Source organism: Odocoileus virginianus, chromosome 1 (genome assembly GCF_023699985.2).
Source record: "Odocoileus virginianus isolate 20LAN1187 ecotype Illinois chromosome 1, Ovbor_1.2, whole genome shotgun sequence".
Taxonomy (NCBI): Eukaryota; Metazoa; Chordata; class Mammalia; order Artiodactyla; family Cervidae; genus Odocoileus; species Odocoileus virginianus.
The window spans coordinates 78267935-78288288 of NC_069674.1; the positions used below are offsets into that span (position 1 = coordinate 78267935).

The window sequence follows — 20354 nt, forward strand, 5'->3', positions numbered from 1 at the left end:
TATTAAAGACTTATTATACTCTCCAGCTATCTGAAATGATCTAACAAACTATCTGAGTTGAATAAATCTACTATGCCTTAGCTGGCTTATATTTGGAAAACAATATGTTTGTTGTTTTTTTTTAAAAAATTTTAAAAGCCCATTTGCCAAGCTTTTTTTGTATGTTTTATGTCATCTATTAAGTTATCAAATTATATGTATAATTTTTCAATTTTATGATGTTAAATATAGGTTAGCCTACAATGGTTCAAATTGCATTATGGCTAAGATACATACTTTTGGGTTTTCCAAATATACTAAATTACTACTGAAAGAAAATATATTTGTCCAATTTTATTAAATTGATGATAGAATAATATATGCAAGGAATTGTGATACACATTTAAAAAGTGGTTGCAGATACTCTGTCCAAAAAAATTTTAAGTTTTTCTACAAAAATACCATATAGACAATTAGATGTCTCAAAAAAATATATCAGACTAAGATAAATTAGTGCTTATGGATATAAATAACATGCTAGAAATTGTCAAATATGAAAGTTGCTATTTGAGTATATGCCATTCTTTTTGAACTGTAAGCATTCTTACCTATCTCTAAAGAAAGGATTCTTTCCTGAGATGAACAAAAAATTTTAGTGGACTGTATTCCCACCATGGTAGCGTTACCTGAGAAGCAGTGTTAAAAAACAAAAGTTCATGTGTACTCTGTATTTTGTGTTCACAGCTCAAAATGAAGTAAAAATGTGGCTTAGATCAGTTAATGTATTGGATTACAATTCCTAAGAAGGGTGTGGTGAGAAGAAACAGAAGGTGGAAAAAAAAGATTTCCTGATGAAATAACAGCATTACTAACACAGGTGTAAAGTGTGACATGGATGTGAGCAAAAATCAAACAAACCTAAAGACCAAGCCATTATGTTGTTAACACCTTAAGCAAATTTTACTTACAGAATAGCAGAGTAATTAGAAACAGAGGCAGGAAAAAATGTCTCTCTCTCTTCTTACACACACACTCACTCACACACATACACACCCACACCACATGGCATGGATGAAATCTACTGTGTGAAAGTGAAAGGGTATTAGAATACTTTTGCATTTTCACATTTATTGAGCACCTTTTCTATACCAATGAAAATACTGGGTTTGTTACTCATATTGTCCCTTTAAAATTAACATCATTCTTTAAATAGTTATAAGTGTAAATGATAAACAAAAATATAAAATTTATCCCAACAGGCAACCACTATTACTAGTTCTGTTTTTTTTTTTAGTTTCTATTTTACATATATATGCCAGAAATATGCACATACCTAAATGTAGTATGCTATTACATTGTCTTATTTAAATCTTAACAACAAACTAGTGGAACTTGCATGGCCATGCCATTTTATACAAAGAAACAGAGACTTCAAATAATTTTCTCAATTTTAGTTAATTAATTTGGGGAGTACCTCATTTACTCTATTACCAAGTGAGAGAATATTCTAATGTCAAATTATGTTCTTTCCTGAGGCATGACAGAATGCTAACTTAGGGAAATAAACCATTCGTAAAGTCCCAAACTCTTGAAGCAGGTCCTCATAATATGTTAGAGTTGGAGTGACTGACTTCAGAAAGATAAAACTGCTTTCAAGTTGACTGCTCCTTTCATATTATGAAAGTGTGTGTGTGCGCGCATGTGTGTGCATGTGTGTGCGCGCACGTGCGTGTGTGTGTGTGTGCATGTGTGTGCGCGTGCGCATGTATGTGTTTTAGCTGCTCAGTCATGTTGCGCTCTTTCAGACCCCATGGATTGTAGCCCACCAGGCTGTCCTGGAACTCTCAAGGCAAGAATAATCGAGTGTGTAGCCATTCCCTTTTCCAGGAGATTTTCCCAACCCAGGGATCGAACTTTCGTCTCCTGCACTGGAAGGAGGATTCATTTCCACTGAGTCACCTGGGAAGCCCTTTATTAAAGTAGATTTGAAAAATTTAATTTAATACTAAGGTGATTTGAAAACTTTGGGACGTATTATAGACCTGGGGGACTGAACTGGGTAACTATGCATTGCTCAGGAAAGGTTCATCTTTTCTATAGTTATCAGCTTAAAATGCAAGGCAGTTTGGGAAGAGGTTATATTAAACTCTTACAGATTTCATAAACCAAAGTTTTTAAGTGGTCATCTGGTTCTAAAGCTTACTACATGTTAAAACTACCTAGCAGAAGAATTGGGGATATAAAAGTATCTGCTGTTAAGATCCATCTAGCCAGTTTACAAGTATTTTGAGCTGAAAGTACAATTCTTCTTCCCAGTATTGGGGAAAGAGGCATCCTGGAACCACCTTGAAAATTTCTTCTATGTGCAAAAATGAGGAGAGCATATTTAAAATATTTTGGCTGGAAAGCTTTCCCCAAAGCCATTTTTTTAAATGTATAGTGTACAATCTGTATATTTCAGTGACTTTTATGTAAAAGTTTGGGAAGTGTAGAAAATATTTATGTTAAAAGAACTCCATTAAATTACTAAACAATATTTTTAAAGCAGCAAAATAAAAAATGCCAAGAGGAACCCAACAAGGGGAATTAAATATACTGTGAGAGGAAGAATTTATAGCATAGTTTTAAAAGAAGCAAATAACCTCAATAAAGGAAATCACAGCTTTTGAATTAACATGGCGCTGCAAATATTTTGAGGGATTTTACTATGTATAGTATGGCCTGCTCATTTTTCTGCATCCTGCTATTCAACTGATTCAGAAATGATCTTACATTGGCTTGAATCATCTTCTTGGTCAATAAGCAGCAAATATCTCTGAAAATTATTCAATCACTGTACAGCACTGGCTAGGTGAGATCTGGGCTTCCATTTGAAAGCTGCTTCTCTTTTTAGCCATACCTCCTCCTTCAAGATTCATGCAACTTCCCTCACTCTCTTTTCTTTTTCAAAGAAGTTCTAATATAACATCAAAACTGTGGCACTTCATACTCTTCGTGGCCATTGTGTGGTTGCATACCATATGAACTATGTAATACTTACTTGTCATCATCCTTTCTCAGCGGAATATTAAAATAAATAATCAGGCAGATCCCTATGAGACACACGCCACAAATTGAAGCTGTTCTAGGTACAGTTTTATATACTGCCTTCTGAGAACTCTCTCTCTCTTTTTGCTTGCAGTGTGCAATCTAAACAAGTAGAGGCTACAATTTCAAACAAAATAGGACTCCTCTCCTTTGTTTAAGACACTTTTCAAATTTCTGTGTGTGTACTTAAGGAAGTTATTCACACGTAATCACTAGGCCATCTGTGAATAGGAAATTATAAGCGCGTTACATCTGCTGCATTCCTTCAGGTCTTAAACTTCTGTTAAAGTGCTCCATAAATGGATCAAATGGTTTGAAATTGTCTACATTTCGAAAGCAGCATAAGAGATAACTCATGCTATAATGGTTTTATTCTTAATAGAAAAGGGATCAGTGAAAGGATGATAAACACTAGAGAATACTGGAAAAATATATTTTCATAGTTAATGCTGTAGACAGTGTGACCAGTGTTACTTTGTTGAACAGAGAAAAAAAGTTATCTTTTAAAGGAAAAAGAGGGAAAACTTTATGGACTTACTATACAACAAATAATATCCTAAATTTACCTTTTAAAAATTTAGATATGTTATTCAAAATTCAAAAGAAAGTTTATACCTGAAAAGTTTCACTATTATTGCTGTTGTGTTATCAAATAATTTCTCTGTTTCATAAAAAAAGGAAAAGGAAACAAACAGTTACATAATTTCTACATGATTATTTAAAAACAGAATCTTCTGTGTTTCAGGTTGCTGGCATACTCAACAATTAAAAGGAAAAAAAAAGAAAAAAACTGTTAAATGACAATACACTTTTTGTGTATTATTTAATCCCAGTACAGAGTGGTTAAAAGAATGTGGAAAAATTCTCTTTCAATACAAACTAATACTTTTTCCTTCTTCTACTTCTTTCTATTTCTATCCTTTTGAACTATGGCTAAACATTCACCACCTATCTGCAATATTTAAGGAAAAAAGGAAAGAATAAAATTAGAAAGGAAGAGGTCAAAGGAAAATATACAGGAAATACTTAGAAAGTTTGATTTAAAAAAAAAAAAAAGGAAAAGAGAAAAGCCCTAAAGTCAAAAAAGATGAACACACAAGAACTTTGTCAATCAAAGTAACGCTAGGGGGAATCTATCAATTGTATTACCATTCAGTTGTATTGTGCTGATTAAGTTGTCCAAGTGTTAAAAGTGTTACAAACCTTGGGACTACAATTAACAATGGAGAATAAATCTCAATCTTTCTTTCCGACTTGTCAAAATTCCCCCTTTGAAACACTTCTTTCAAAGAAAATCAAAACCACATTTTTACAACACAAAAACTGTAAGTGTCTAGTGGAAATGTGGGGCTTCCCTGGTGCCTCAGCAGTAAAGAATCAGCCTGCCAATGCAGGAGACGCAGGTTCAGTCCCTGGATCGGGAAGATCCTCTGGAGAAAGAAATGGCAACCACTGTAGTATTCTTGCCAGGGAAATCTCATGGACAGAGGAGCCTGCTGGGCTACAGTCCAAAGGGTCACAAAGAGTCAAACATGACTCAGTAACTAAACAACAACAACAGTGGGGATATACATGATTGGGCAGGCAATTTTAAAGATGCTATTAAATCTTTTGATGAAAAAGAATCATAGACTAGATAGTTCAAAAATCAAAGCAGCATTTAGTACTTCTTATTCATTTTCAAAATACATGAATATATCTCAACTGACATACTATGAAGATTTTACGATTAATAAAGGAAAATGTTGGTATATAAGAAGGAACATGATATCTGGCCATTATCTAGAGAAAATTTACTGTTTAACTGATTGCTGATTAAGTACCTATTAAAAGAGATGCCGTCAGCAGTTTAGGGTCATATGGGCTCTTCCCACGGCCATTTTCAAAATGTGAGTCTTGCAGCTTAAAAATGTTGTCCTGTAGAAAAGAAAAAGAATTCAATTTATTTATAATAAAAGTATTATAGAAAGGTTGAGCATTCTTCTGCACTATCAAGTTACATTATTATTTGTGTAATCTTTAGAGATGGAACTTAAGTGGGGTAAAAACTAGATATCATTAGACAAATGTCTGTTTAGCTTGGTGGTTTTCAGTGGCATTTACCATGTTGCAATTAAGTGTATAAATGAATCCTAAAGGACAGAGCATGAAGTGATAAGAGTAGAGTGATCATTTTATCACATAAGTATGCCAAGAGCTACCGTAATGGCTCCTGAAAGAATGTTAAATTTAAACAAAATGACTCCTTTACTTTCTTCACATAGAGGAAAAACAGCAACTCACTATATTAGATGTCTGTAAGAAGATACACTATCTCACATTTCTGTGTGTACTTTCCAGAAGGAAGTAGTCATAGCAGACACATCCTCCACTCTGTTATTCCTAAAACTTTGATGCTTACAAGCTTCTCAAGCATTTTTAAATTAGTCACCTTGGAAGGTAGAAGGTACCTGAAACTATCCTTATCAATTACTCTAAGCTGGAAATATCAAATTATTTATTAAGGCAGGTGTGCCTGGAGATAGTTTTCTTAGGACAATAAGCACAAAGGTGACACATTTTATTACAAGGAAGTCTGCTCACTTGAGGCTCAAGCACCCAGAAACTGAAGTGTTGAACATTTGACGTGGTAGGAAGTATGCCAGAAAGCACTACAACAAAGGCCTTAATAAGGAGGTAACAAACTAACTCAGGCCTAAGACCCTGTCCTCAGAATGTGAGACTTCTGTAAGACAGTGGAATAAAGTGGGGGGTTTTCTGAGCATTCTTTTCAGAAGCAAATAAATGCTCTTGAAATTAATTAGGTCAGAATTATGTATGCATTTTCCAGTAGCACATTAACTTGTCTACAGACTGAAATAAGATTGCTTTTTTGGCAATTTCTCTACTGTTCACATAAAAGCATTTTCTATATTCTTAGAATAATAAATGGTGTTCATTTTATGGCCAATACACATCACTTTATTTAACATTTAATATTTCTGATGGAGCTAATGGCAAAGTTTCAAATTATGACTCTTAAAACTCATTTGAATTAGGGAAGAAGAGTGAAAAAGGAAGTAAGCCAAAAGTATTCTCCATTTTTATTACTTTAAGTGTGAGAATTACCATATCTACGCATTCCTTACATTGGTCTGTGCTTGAAAAATAGCTATCTCCCAGCAATGACTGTCCCTTGCTGTTTAGTCACTACGTCACATCTGACTCTTCTGCAGCCCCATGGACTGCAGTCTGCCAGTTTCCTCTGTACGTGGGTTCCCCCAGCCAAGAATGGGTTGCCGTTTTCTTCTCCAGGGGATCTTCCTGATTGAACTCATCCCCTGTATTGGCAGGTGGATTCTTCACCACTGAGCCGCCAGGGAAGCCCACTGGTTGGTTCTTTAGCTGAGTTCTAAAATTTACAACGTGAACATTTTATGGGGTTTCTCAGAACTGCATTAAGTTGCAAAAGGAAATGGCAACCCACCCCAGTATTCTTGCCTGAGAAATCCCACAGACAGAGGAGCCTGGCAGGCTACATACAGTCCATGGGGTCACAAAGAGTCAGACACAACTGAGCAACTGAGAATGCGTGCGTACACACAGTGGGAATGGCAGTGAGTTAGGAGGCAGGTCCAGTCGGGTCAGTGAGGGGAGCTCTTGTTCTTTGACGGGCAACCAATATCTCTGAACCTTAGGTTTCTAAAAGTTAATGTTGATAAGGATATTTAATCTTAAATGCTTATTGTGATGATTAAAAAACTGGAATAAAATATTTTTAAAGCAGCAAAAAGGCACAATTTATTCTTATTCTATTAATATTGCTCATATTAAAACAACAAAAATATGAAAATTTAACACAAGCTATTACCATTGTGGGCAAACTTTCCTAGCAGAACTTGAAAGAAATATTATTTAAAACATTACATAAGTCACCAAATTATAAAATTATTTACAAAAACACATTTGTCACAGTCACTTGAATATTAAAATTATGGTATGAAATATCTTACAATATACTAAGAAAAAGCATAGAAGTTTACCAAATATTTAGATACATTTTGATAAAAATTAGGAAATAATACAAAAGAAATATAATCAGTAACTGATATATACTCTACTGCCACAATGATAGAAAATATTAAAATCTGTGTTACTAATCCTCACAGGTTAGAGGAAGCAGCAGGTGGAAGTGACAGTGTGACTAAAAATATTTTTATAAATATACATATAAATTTCTTGTCCTCATAAGACATTGTATTATACTGACTAAGATAGAGGAGCTATCCCTCAAAATGTGAGACACTTGATGACTGGGATCATGTGTCAATAATAATAGGACAGTGCCAAGGTATAGAGAAGTATTGCAGCCTCGTGTTTAACATTTGATTTACAAGGTAAAGGATTAGACTTCATAGGAGGAAAGGTTAAGCATGTCAGTTATGGTTTAAGAGAGGAAAAACTATACTTTGCCATGGTATCAGGTAATGTGTTCAAAGCCAGCTCCCTTTTCCTTTCCTTCTTTCTTCCTTTAAATGGAACTCTTCCTCAAATTTCTGTGTTTCTCCCATGTAATTATTCTATATTCTTATATGATTCTACTGAAGGGTATCACTGAATTTCTTTTCCAGCCTAGTGATATGGAGGCTTGGAATAATTATAATTTGATTTCTAAGTAGGAAAGTAAAATATATTTCTTACCTACAAATATGTGTAGTGTAAAACCCATGCCTGTTACACATAATAATGAAGTCTGTGCAGTCACTCAGTCATGTGCGACTCTTTGCGACCCCGTGGACTGTAGCCCGCCAGCCGCCTCTGCTCATGGGGATTCTCCAGCAAGAACACTGGAGTGGGTTGCCATTTCCTTTTCCAAGTAATGAAGTCTAAGGCTACTGAAATCAGGTATTATCCCTGGCCATGCCTTTTATTATCTGGGCCTCAGGCAACCCCTAACCCATTCTGAAATTCAGATTCCTTTTATAAGGAGAATAGGAAAATCTCATAGGGTTGATTATGAATATTTATTGTAACAATGTATATAAAACACTTAGAATGCCCGAAAAAAATTTATTAATTTATTTTTTTCATTGTTTGTAGTTACCAAAATAAAATCATTCTTTCCTATAGTGATTAATATCTTTCATGCTACAGTGGAAATGTCTGCCTATATTTTCATCAGTGGAAATTAAGACCTGTGTCTAAAAATATGTTAATACTTTGGACTCCCAAAATGCACTGAAAATTATTTTTTCCTATAGCTAGACCAGAGTCCATTCAAAAGCTTTTTGACCAAAAAAAGAATTAAATGTAATATGTATAAAATTTGTCAATTAAAAAAAGGACTAGTCATTTAATATATCTGATAAACTTAATATGATTAATATTGAGAGACACCAATACTGCTGTTTCTGTTATCTTATGAGCAAGACCTAGTATATGTATGAAAATATTGACACCTTGGAAAAGAAGCCCTTGTTAATATAACTGTACATTCTATGTTGTCATAGCTAGCAAAACACACAGACAGTTGTCTGGCTCTACTTGGCAGGCTTTTTGAAACCTGATTGCTATTCAATGATTCTCTGTTTTAAAGAGTGTTAAATAGATTACATATGCAAGTAATAAGACCAGAAATTTTAAGACCAATGTATACAATTAAAACTGAATAGCTTATATGTCTTACTTGAGCTGAAATAGTTTTCATTTTTAGTAATACATGAACAGAAATCGAGCTGCATGGATTCTAATTGCTTTAGCAGATACTATGAATATATCATATGTTATTGTACCATATTTTATTACATGATTGCATCAGTTTTCAGCAACTATTTTTAGCTTTCAAGTCTACTCTTTTCCCTTTGTCTTTTGGATTTCCTGAATGTTATTAAGACTGTGGTGAGGTAAGGCATTAGAGGAAATAATAACTGTGCTAATGTCTAATCCAAAGTTTTATAAATTATAAACCATTGGTGACATCATGGCAATAAATTTCCTAAATCTCAATCTTGTCCAAGTAATAAATTTATGTAACAAAGCTGCAATTTTAGTTGCTTTAGTTAATGATTAAAACATAAATGATGCTTGTAAAAAGGAAAATAAATGAAAAGAAAATAATAGTATATGTGATAGAATAACCATTTCGGGTATGAAGCTATATAAATTTAAACCCAATATTTGGGCATACATTTTAAAATTATTTTAAAACATCCACTATTCTATTTTTTCAAAATGCTCAATCTCCTTTCCTGCTTTTTACAAAGATACTTTGTTTGCCAGTTATAATGAATTATCAGGTATTCCCTGGTTGCAACAGTTTTTTCTCATTTCTGTCTAAACTATTCCTAGCTCACCCTTCCTCAAAACTAGCATGAACCTCCTTTCCTTTAAGACTAAATTCAAAAGTTACTTTCTGGGAGAAGTCTTCAGAGCTTCCTGGAGATGTGATCTGTTAGTTTCCTTTGTGCATATCCTAATTAACAATAGTACACAGGCGATAGCAATGCTGGGTAAAACTACTGGCTTCAGCAATGAAGGGACATAATAGGATTTCACAAGAAACATTGTGGCATACTATATTTTACCCAAGGAGATCCATTTGTGGCTAAAATTCATTTGGAATTTACTTCTCTTTAAAAGGTGAGTCTAGGTCTTTGTTGTGCAATTCTAATAGCCATGAGCTCTACATTTAGCAATTTAATTTAATGAAAATTAATAATCCTATTCCTCAGTTGCACTAGCTACATTTTAAGTGTTCAACAGTCACATGAGACTTGTGAATACAATACTGCAGATCCAAACATTTCCACTGTCATAGAAGTTCTATTGGACAACATCCTATTAGCAGCAAAGAGTAGAACTGAAAATTAGAGGGTCTCCAGAGAAAGAAAATTTGTCTCCAAATCACAATTGTAGTTGAAAAAGTCCATGAAATCTACAAGGAAAGATTATACTAAAAATATTAATTTTTATTTTTATTAGCAATGGGTTGCCCTAGTAACATTAAACAGTAGAGCAGATGAACAAATATATGCCCTGTTTTTTTTTTTATATGCCATCTTTCTTCCATTTAAATTCAGCTCAGTTCAGTTCAGTCACTCAGTCGTGTCTGACTCACTGTGACACCATGAACCGCAACATGCCAGGCCTCCCTGTCCATCATCAACTCCCAGAGTTCACCCAAACTCATGTCCACTGAGTTAGGGATGCCATCTAACCATCTCATCCTCTGTCGTCCCCTTCTCCTCCTGCCTTCAATCTTTCCCAGAGTCTCTTCAAATGAGTCAGCTTTTCACATCAGGTGGCCAAAATATTGGAGTTTCAGCTTCAACATCAGTCCTTCCAATGAACACCCAGGACTATCTCCTTTAGGATGGACTGGTTGGATCTCCTTGCATTCCAAGGGACTCTCAAGAGTCTTCTCCAACACCACAGTTCAAAAGCATTAATTCTTCATTGCTCAGTTTTCTTTATAGTCCAACTCTCACATCCATACATGACTACTGGAAAAACCATAGCCTTGACTAGGCAGACCTTTGTGGACAAAGTCATGTCTCTCCTTTTTAGTATGCTATCTAGGTTGGTCATAACTTTCCTTCCAAGGAGTAAGCGTCTTTTAATTTCATGGCTGCAATCACCATCTGCAGTGATCTGGAGCCGCCAAAAATAAAGTCAGCCACTGTTTCTCCATCTATTTGCCATGAAGTGATGGGACCAAATGCCATGATCTGAGTTTTTTGAATGTTGTGCTTTAAGTCAACTTTTTCACCCTCCTCTTTCACTTTCACCAAGAGGCTTTTTAGTTCTTCACTTTCTGCCATAAGGGTGGTGTCATCTGCTTATCTGAGGTTATTGGTATTTCTCCTGGCAATCTTGATTCCAGCTTGTGCTTCCTCCAGCCCAGCGTTTCTCATGATGTACTCTGCATATAAGTTAAATGAGCAGGGTGACAATATACAGCCTTGACGTACTCCTTGTTGTTCCATGTCCAGTTCTAACTGTTGCTTCCTGACCTGCCTACAGGTTTCTCAAGAGGCAGGTCAGGTGTTCTGGTATTCCCATCTCTTTCAGAATTTTCCACAGTTTATTGTGATCCAGTAACAAAACTTACTTGTCATCTAAAGTTTAAGTCATAATACCAGTCCACTAAATTTTCATTAATTTTACCCAGCAGAAAAAAATATTTTCTCCGTGGAGCTTGTATAAGAATCTATTCATAGTCTGTTTGTGCCATTTGTTACCTTCAACCATGCTGTTCAATAATGCATTTGATTCTTTTCTTCTTAATACTTTTGAGGTGAAGGAAAAATCTAACTCTGTTTCTCCCAAATACTAAGATAGAACTTTTCACTGAGTTAAAGCTCAATGAAATAATGAATAAATAAGTGACCATGTGACTGAGTAGAAGAGGTGCTAAAGAAAAACTACATCCCAGGAATACCAAGAACATAGCCCTGACCTCTAAGAGCTAATTTCTAAGGATATGACACAGATATGAAAACAGCTGTGCAGCAGAGAACAGACTACAGGATTCAAATAGTAAGCCGAGTTTTAAAGTGAGTTTTAATAGTTTTAAAGTGAGTTTAATAGTCTTTAACTGCTTTGTGTTGTATAAATCACTATTAACAGAGTATTGATATTTGTTACATACTTCAAATGATTTATTCTTACTGCAAAAGAGTAAAAATAAAATTTAATGACAAAGAGTATAACCTTACAGTTCTTTTGCTTCTAAATCTGTTTCTGTTTCATTTTCATTGGGCTTTGTGATTCTTCAGTTATTATTAATATTAAGCTTGCTAATAAATAGCTACTCCTCTCAGTAGAACCAGCTTCCGGTGAAAAGTCATCAAATATTTCCCTGCAGAACTTCAAAAATTGTTCTTATTAATGTAATACCTCCATAATTTTAGGATAACTGTTTTATCTGATTTTTTTTTAATTAACAGAAATTACTCCAAGTATTTCTGAGATGCACGCAAGCAGAACATCAAACAAGAGAAGCTGTTTGGGCTTTTGCTAAATATAATTGTATATTTATAAAAATAAATAATTTCTTCTTAGGATTTACACTTTTATATTTATTTTTAAAACTTGATAATTTATATGCTTCCTAAAACATAAAACATTAATATGTGCAAAAAATATATACTGAACTGTGACTATGTAAGAATTATGTTTGGAATATGAAGGTGAAAGGTCTAATTATTTAACTCAATTAGCATACAACAAATTACAATAAAAATGACATAATAAAAAGTTACATACATATGATATTATAATGTTTATAAGTATTTGGTAGTTATTTCACTTAACATGGAAACATACTAAGTGTTCATAATATCCTAAATTTCATCTATATTTTTTCACTTAATCTTCAAACAACCCTACTATTATTGTGCCAGTTTTACAGATGAGAAACAGGGGTGTTTTCCTATAATACTCAAAGTTATAGAGATGGATTAAAAATTGATACAAGAACTGTCTCTTTCTCAGTCCTTGTTTTTAACCACTATATTAAAAATTGGGCTTAAGGAAAATATTATGCAAAAAAATATGTAAGACATACCCTAAGACAGTAGAAACTGGAAACCACAGGAGTTCAAAATGGGATAGGTAATTTTATGTTCCAGTATTGAAAGAAAAATTTTAATTAGGTTCTTTAGAAATGAATTTTGGTGAGAGGTGAATGCGTCTGAGAGTATGCATTTTTGTGTTTGTATGTTTATTGGTTATGAGCGCAGAGGGCAAAAGGAGCTTATAGAGAGAGGGCAGAGTAAAGTACAGGTGCAAATTAGTCCATCTACAGGTAACAGCATGAACAAAATTCCCTCAAAGTAGACAAAATTTATATGATAAGTAACATAAAGTTGAGTTTATATAATGAAGACTTTATACATATATTAAAAGATAAAATAGATAAATAAACTTGGAATCAAATTGGAAAGTTTTCTGTGCCAGAATAAGCAATTTGCTCTATATCAAGTTACAAAGTGATAATTTTAGTTGGAGAACAATAGCATCAAAGTGGTGCAATATTATGATGAATCTGACAGTAATGTGTAAGATGATTTAAGATATATGAGCCTGGTGATAGAAAAAGAACCTATCCTCTTAACCTGGGGAGGGGAAAATTAAGTCTTCTTACATATCACAGCAGTTTAAAGGAATTTTTTTTTTTATCTTGTGTGTTGTTACGTCAAGTCACCTACCTCTTTCGTAGCTCATGTTTCTTAAGTTATGTTGCATCAGAATTCCATTTGATAGTCTAGCAAAGTTATGGATTCTTTGCTCCAGAAAACTGGAGCTAAGCATACATATATTTTGTAAGCAATCTTTAGGGTTTACTGACCTTATGTAGTCATGGAAAGAGCTTCCAAATCAGCTATTCTTCAAGACCTTTCTGTTTCTAACTTGGTGTGATTCTTTCATCCTATCCCTCTGACCTTGGACATCTGCTTCTGTTGTTTTTTGGCCCTGTCCTTGAACATAATACAGGGATTATCCAGACTTTTAAAAACTCATTTTCTTTTTCATTTTCTATATACTGTTACTTGGTATTCATTTATTTTTATAAATTCAGCTATTGAACTTCAGCCCCAATCCCTCTGCTATTCTAATCATTCAAACTTGGTTTCCTGGCCTGTATGAAATTTCCTATTTTCCATGGTTATTTCAAAATTGAGAGCTATTAAGAGTCCTTGACTCTTCAAAAGAATATAAGAGCAATTATGAATAATAAACTTCATAGAAATTAGCCTGTCAGAAAGAGTTATTTAACAATATACATTGTGGGAAGATACAAAAGAAATGTAACACTGGTATCTGTCACTGAGTGCTGGGAAATTTTAAAAGTAATGCTATGTGAATAAGGCAAGTATAATTTTCTGCCCTGATTGTACTAGTTCTGCCTTTGATTTGACTATGATTTCAGCCATATATGTTAGAATTTTATTTTTCTCTACAATTAAATAAACAAAACATTGTTGCAAGGAAATGACTATTAATTGAAAAATGAAGCTCAGTAAAAGACAAGCTTAAGAAAAAGCTTTATATCTGTAAGAATTTTTAGAAATGAGTATACTAATACTTTTTAATATTAATTCTTTGAGTAGTTTTAGATGTATAATATCTATAAGATTTGGCTCTGAATCCAAAATTCAGTCATTTGATGCTAAAATAGTTAGAGTCAATAACTGTAATTATTGAATAACTGCCAATACTTTTTCAAATATACATCTTGGAAAGTAAAGTTTTTCTTAGCAAATACAGCCATAGAGCCAGTTATATGAATATTGTTTTGACAAAAGTATTCTATTTATCAAATTAAATGATAAAAATATTCCAGTTATATAAATATAGTTCAGTTTAATATTCATGATATTCTAGTTACACCTATACAGACTTTTTACTGAATTTAATTTCTGTTCCTGAGGAATTCTTAGGATCCAAACAGAAGGAAGGATAGTATCATCAGGGTACATAACATCTACTAAGTTCATCTCTAGACTGAATATAAGTAGGAATGTTTTAAAATCATTGATTTCTATTTTTACAGTCTGTTCAAGCAATGCTTTAGTAAAGTGGAAATTTTACCTCTAAAATTAGTCTCCAGAGATTATATGGTCTTTCTGTGAACCACATTTTATTCTGCAATTTGACTTTGAAGGTGTATGTGGTAAAAATCTAGATTCTCTAATCCATTGTGCTAAATGCTGATTGCAAGCTTAAAAATAAGTTTTTAAAATCTCTTTTGATGTGTCAACATTTTTCTGTGAAATGGAAATACTCCACATAATTGCCTCAAGGATTCAATGAGATATAATGTGTATTTTACACAAAGAAGCATACTTAAACCATATAGAAATTTAGTTCATTATAATTTTAATTATTCTAAATTCACTATTAGTGGTACATCTTTACTATGACAGCATGTTGATAACTTACTATCTGTGATAATGTAATAGTTAAAATGTATTAAGCAAATATTAGCCAAGCACACTCTCCCAAGTGCTTTGTAGGTATTTACTTTTTTAACATTACAGTATCCCTTGAAGTACACAGTGTAATAACACTAATTCTAAAAATGAAATAACAAAGAGAAAAAAAAGACTTGTCTTAGGTCACATAGTATACAGCAGAGCCAGCTAAGCAGTTTCCGAACCAGCAATAAATGGAGGGATTATAAAAATCTTTTTTTGTATTTGATTTGCACATCATGTTACTTTATGCATACATATCATATGCAAAGTTTTGTTATAATAATATCCCTTAATTCAACTGTGTAGTCCTTGTAATTCAAGCATGTTAGGTCCTGAATTAATCTTAAATGAATTGACCATGACATATAGCACTGTATTTAATATAGTCCCCACATTATACTCTGAAACAGTAAAGACAAGTAGAGAAAACTAACATAATTTTAACTTTGCAGATAAATATATGAAATTACTTTGTTTCTACATGTGTGAAAAATTAGCATTACTTTATTCATTGTCTGCCCAGTAACAACATATACTTCTTACAGCTGGATTAAATAGGATTTGCCCTTTAAATTTAAGGGATATGAATTTGTCTGGGTTCCTCACACAAGCATCAATGACATAATTCATCTGCTTTTTGTCATCTTTAAAATTAATGGCATAAACCAAAGAAAACAGAAAGCATATGCACTCATACTTCATGCAGATTATGTTTTTAATAGGAGCTTAATTTGAGTTTATGCAGATATTTCATACCTGTCATGGTATAATTATTCAGCTATGAATGCCTGTTAACTACCAAGGTATATAACAATGAAAGGGTAAATTTTATCTTGGCTAGAATGAGAAATTCCAGAACATGAACAATTTACTCTAAAATGCTTTGCCCCAGTGAGACCCGGTAAAGAGAGCTCAGTCAAAGAGCAAATCAATAGTTCACAAAAATATGAAATAATGGAACAATTCACTTGATCTTTCCAAGTGCATTTTAAGTTCTATGTCCAAAATACAGCTATTTTGCATTTGCCATCTTATAATTTCACAAACCATCAGTGTTTTTATCCTAAACTGTGAAAGTTCAGCTATTATTTTTCACCACTCTTTTTTGTAAACGTGTTTGTCACATCCATGATTAGATACCAGAGGGGAATTTTATCAACCTAAATGTAAATATGTCAATAGAAAGCAGCATATGTACTGTAAGAAGTATTGGAATCTATTCATTTGATTTCTTTACATTTCAAGAATTTTTCATAGATACCATCTGGGAAGTACCAATGCCAAAAGAAATAACATTTTATTTATACCAAGTTTTGTTTTAGCAAAGCCTTATCATTCAAGTGTTGTTATAATCATATGACATAAATAAATGATTTTCTTTTAGCCAATTAGCAAACTTTACCAAAATAGTATATATTTTTGGCAAAAGTATTTCAGGAAGAAAAGCCTGTCAATTCTTGGGGAGATTATAAATTTTAGAGAATGGTTTGGCAATTAGAAAGCTCTTTTAAAATGTCCATATACATTAACTTCATTATTTTACTTTTCAAAAAATACACAAGTGAGAAAAACATTAAAAATTTAAGCAAGAAGAGTTTCAACATGGTATTTAGAAGATTGAAAAACATATAAATGCCAGTAAGAGTATAGTAAATATTAAAACAAATATTTATATTAAATTTTTTGTAATACCTAGAATTAATAACTGTTAAGTCATTGTGGAAGCAATATATGGTAATACAACAACTATTCAAGATACATGGAAAGAAATAAACATGGCTGTTTGAGTCAGAAGCTTGGACAAATATAGAAGAGGGGAAGTACAATGTGTTGTCACTTCAGTCATGTCTGACTCTTTGCAACCTCAAGGACCATAACTTGCCAGGCTCCTCTGCCCATAGGATTCTCCAGGCAAGAATACTGGAGTGGGTTGCCATTTCGTCCTCCAGGGAATCTTCCTGACCCAGGGATCATTGAACCTTAAAAGTATAATCAAGCCAGACTGCTCACCTTCCACTAATTTTTTGGTTTTATTTTTCTCGTCTTGTCATTGTTTGGTACTTTATGATTGCTTCAATGTCCAAACATAGGCTGACACACAGAATCAGGAGAGAGGCCAATGCAGTATTTTTTTTCCTGTTTTCCTACCCCTATAGCTGTATAACTGCAAGGTACTTTGTGTGATCACTTTGCAGAACCACAAGACGTAAAGCTTGCTGCTACTGATGTGGGTACTACAATCACTATTACCACTGTCCACTGTGCCCACCGTCTCTCTGAAACCAGCATTAAATTACACAAGCACAAGTTGAGAACACAGATATTAGTCCTATGTTGGCCACTTTCACAATCTCTGGAATAAGAGCACCAGAGTTTGAGCTCAGGTTCTGGAGATTTATAGTTGTGTGACTCTGACTTTCACCTCAGGCTTTTTTCTCCTTGTGACCAAAACATATAAACTCTTTGCAAATGGTTCTATTATTGCTATTTTCAGTTCAGTGTAGTTTAGTTCAGTTCAGTCACTCAGTCATGTCCAAATCTTTGCGACCCCATGGACTGCAGCATGCCAGGCCTCCCTGTCCATCATCAACTCCCAGAGCCTACTCAAACTCATGTCCATCATGTTGATGATGCCATTCAACCATCTTATCCTCTGTTGTCCCCTTCTCCTCCTGCCTTCTATCTTTCCCAGCATCAGGCTCTTTTCCAGTGAGTCGGTTCTTTGCATCAGGTGCTCAAAGTATTGGAGTTTCAGTTTCAGCATCAGTCCTTCCATTGAATATTCAGGACTGATTTCCTTTAAGATGGACTAACTGATCCACACAGTCCAAGGGACTCTCAAGAGTTTTCTCCAACATCACAGTTCAAAAGCATCAATTCTTCGGTGCTCAGTTTTCTTTATAGTCCAACTCTCACATCCATACATGACTACTGGAAAAACAACAGCTTTGACTAGACAGATCTTTGTTGGCAAAGTAATGTCTCTGCTTTTTAATATGCTATCTAGGTTGGTCATAACTTTTCTTCCAAGGAGCAAGTGTCTTTTAATTTCATGGCTGCATTCACCATCTGCAGTGATTTTGGAGCCTAAAAAATAAAGTCTCTGACCATTTCCATTGTTTCCGCATTTATTTGCCATGAAGAGTTTGGATCAGATGGCATGATCTTCATTTTCTGAATGTTGAGTTTTTAAGCCAACTTTTTCATTCTCCTCTTTCACTTTCAAGATGCTCTTTAGTTCTCCACTTTCTGCCATAAGGATGATGTCATCTGCATATCTGAGGTTATTGATATTTCACCCAGCAATCTTGATTCCAGCTTGTGCTTCATCCAGCCCAGTGATTCTCATGATGTACTCTGCATATAAGTTAAATAAGCAGGGAGACAACATACAGCCTAGATGCACTCCTTTCCCGATTTGGAACTAGTCTGTTGTTCCATGTCCAATTCTAACTGTTGCTTCTTGACCTGCATACAGATTTCTCTGGAGGCAAGTCAGGTGGTCTGGTATTCCCGTCTCTGTAAGAATTTTCCACAGTTTGTTGTTATCCACACAGTCAAAGGCTTTGGCATAGTCAATAAAGCCAAAGTAGATGTTTTTCTAGAACTCTCTTGCTTTTTCAGTGATCCTGTGGATGCTGGCAATTTCATCTCTGGTTTCTCTGTCTTTTCTAAATCCAGGCTGAACATCTGCAAGTTCATGGTTGACATAATGTCAAATCATATTTATAATATATTCCCCACAAATGTGCTAGGAGGTGGATATTATTTTATTCATTTGGCAGTTAAGGAGACTGTCTATGCTCCAGGGGTACAACTAATAATTAGCAGAGCTGGAATTCACAATAATTCTTGTACATGGCCAAGGTATTATAATAGAAGATAGTACGCTTCAGGTTTTACTACATAAAATGTGTGATGTAAAAATTCATACCCCAAAATTTGTGGTTTGTGTACTAATACAAGTTTCTGGGAACAAGGAACTATTATTTCTAATCTTGTTTTACCACAAGTTGTCTTAACTTGTTTCTTCACATGCTCAGAATGATAACAAGAGGCCTGTGTAACACATGACAGACCTGAGAACTGAGATAAGTTGTGTTTTTTTCCCCCAAAGATTAATTGGAAAATATATTTTAGACACATAAAGATAAATGTGGCTACCTGCACAGTTTTTCTTATTGACTGACACTCCTTAAATTTGATTCCTTTCAGATTATTCCAAATCTCATATATAAATGGTTTTATTCCTTTTTCTTGTCCTCAATGGTCCCTTCCACATTAACATCTTTTTCTGAATTCCATTCCCACCCTTCTACTTACCACAAACACCAATAACTTTCTTGTTCTATCTCCACTGGAGTTTTCCCAAGGTAAAACTTGGTGTTAGTATTCCTTGGCATTTTCGTTGACTATGGAAATTCTGAGTGCCTATTATTAACACAAGGCAAGATTTTCTGTTTTAACTCTATTCTTAGTTTGTTCTGTGTACTCAGTCACTTCAGTCATCTTTGCAACCCCATGGATTTAGCCCACTAGGCTCCTCTGTCCATGGGATCTCCAGCTAAGAATACTAGAAAGGGTTGCCATGCCCTCCTCCAGAGGCTCTTTCAGACCCAGGGATCAACCCCACATCTCCTGCATTGCAGGCAGATTTTTATACCCACTGAGCCACCTGGGAAGCCCTTGTTTGTTCTGCTGCTGCTGCTGCTACTAAGTCACTTCAGCCGTGTCCGACTCTGTGCAACCCCACAGACGGCAGCCCACCAGGCTCCCCCGTCCCTGGGATTCTCCAGGCAAGAACACTGGAGTGGGTTGCCATTTCCTTCTACAATGCATGAAAGTGAAGAGTGAAAGTGAAGTCGCTCAGCCGTGTCCGACTCCTAGCGACCCCATGGACTGCAGCCCACCAGGCTCCTCCGTCCATGGGAGTTTCCAGGCAAGAGCACTGGAGTGGGGTGCCATTGCCTTCTCCGTTGTTTGTTCTACCCCTGTCTAATTCCTCTTTCTTCATCATTTCTTACCTAGCTCCACCAGAAGTATTTATGCTCAGGTTTTTTTATTTTTTTTCCCTTAATTATCACTCAGAACTTCACAGTCAGGATTCCCTCATCTACATTTCCACCCCTTTTTTTCCCTTCAGCTTAACACTGCCTAAGTGATACACTGCTTGCATATGTCATCCCAGTCATAACCTCAGTAGAGTTGAGACCAGTCCTCTGAATACCAGGATCCTACAATCAAGTCAGTTCTCTTGATGCTGCTCCAACTCTTACAACGAAATAAACCATCATCATGGTCCATGTTCAGAGCTCAGAACATCCCTTT

The 20354-nt window shown here is 34.6% G+C and overlaps 1 protein-coding gene across 2 annotated transcripts in view; it reads right to left on the minus strand.

Annotated features, from left to right (window-relative positions):
- SEMA3A (semaphorin 3A) overlaps window positions 1-20354 on the minus strand; it is a 349768-nt gene that overhangs the window by 91128 nt on the left and 238286 nt on the right. For both annotated transcript variants that reach the window (XM_020884043.2, XM_020884044.2), the window contains one exon: window positions 4890-4983. In XM_020884043.2, coding sequence (XP_020739702.1) covers window positions 4890-4983 — 94 coding nt within the window. The remainder of the gene's footprint in view (window positions 1-4889; window positions 4984-20354) is intronic.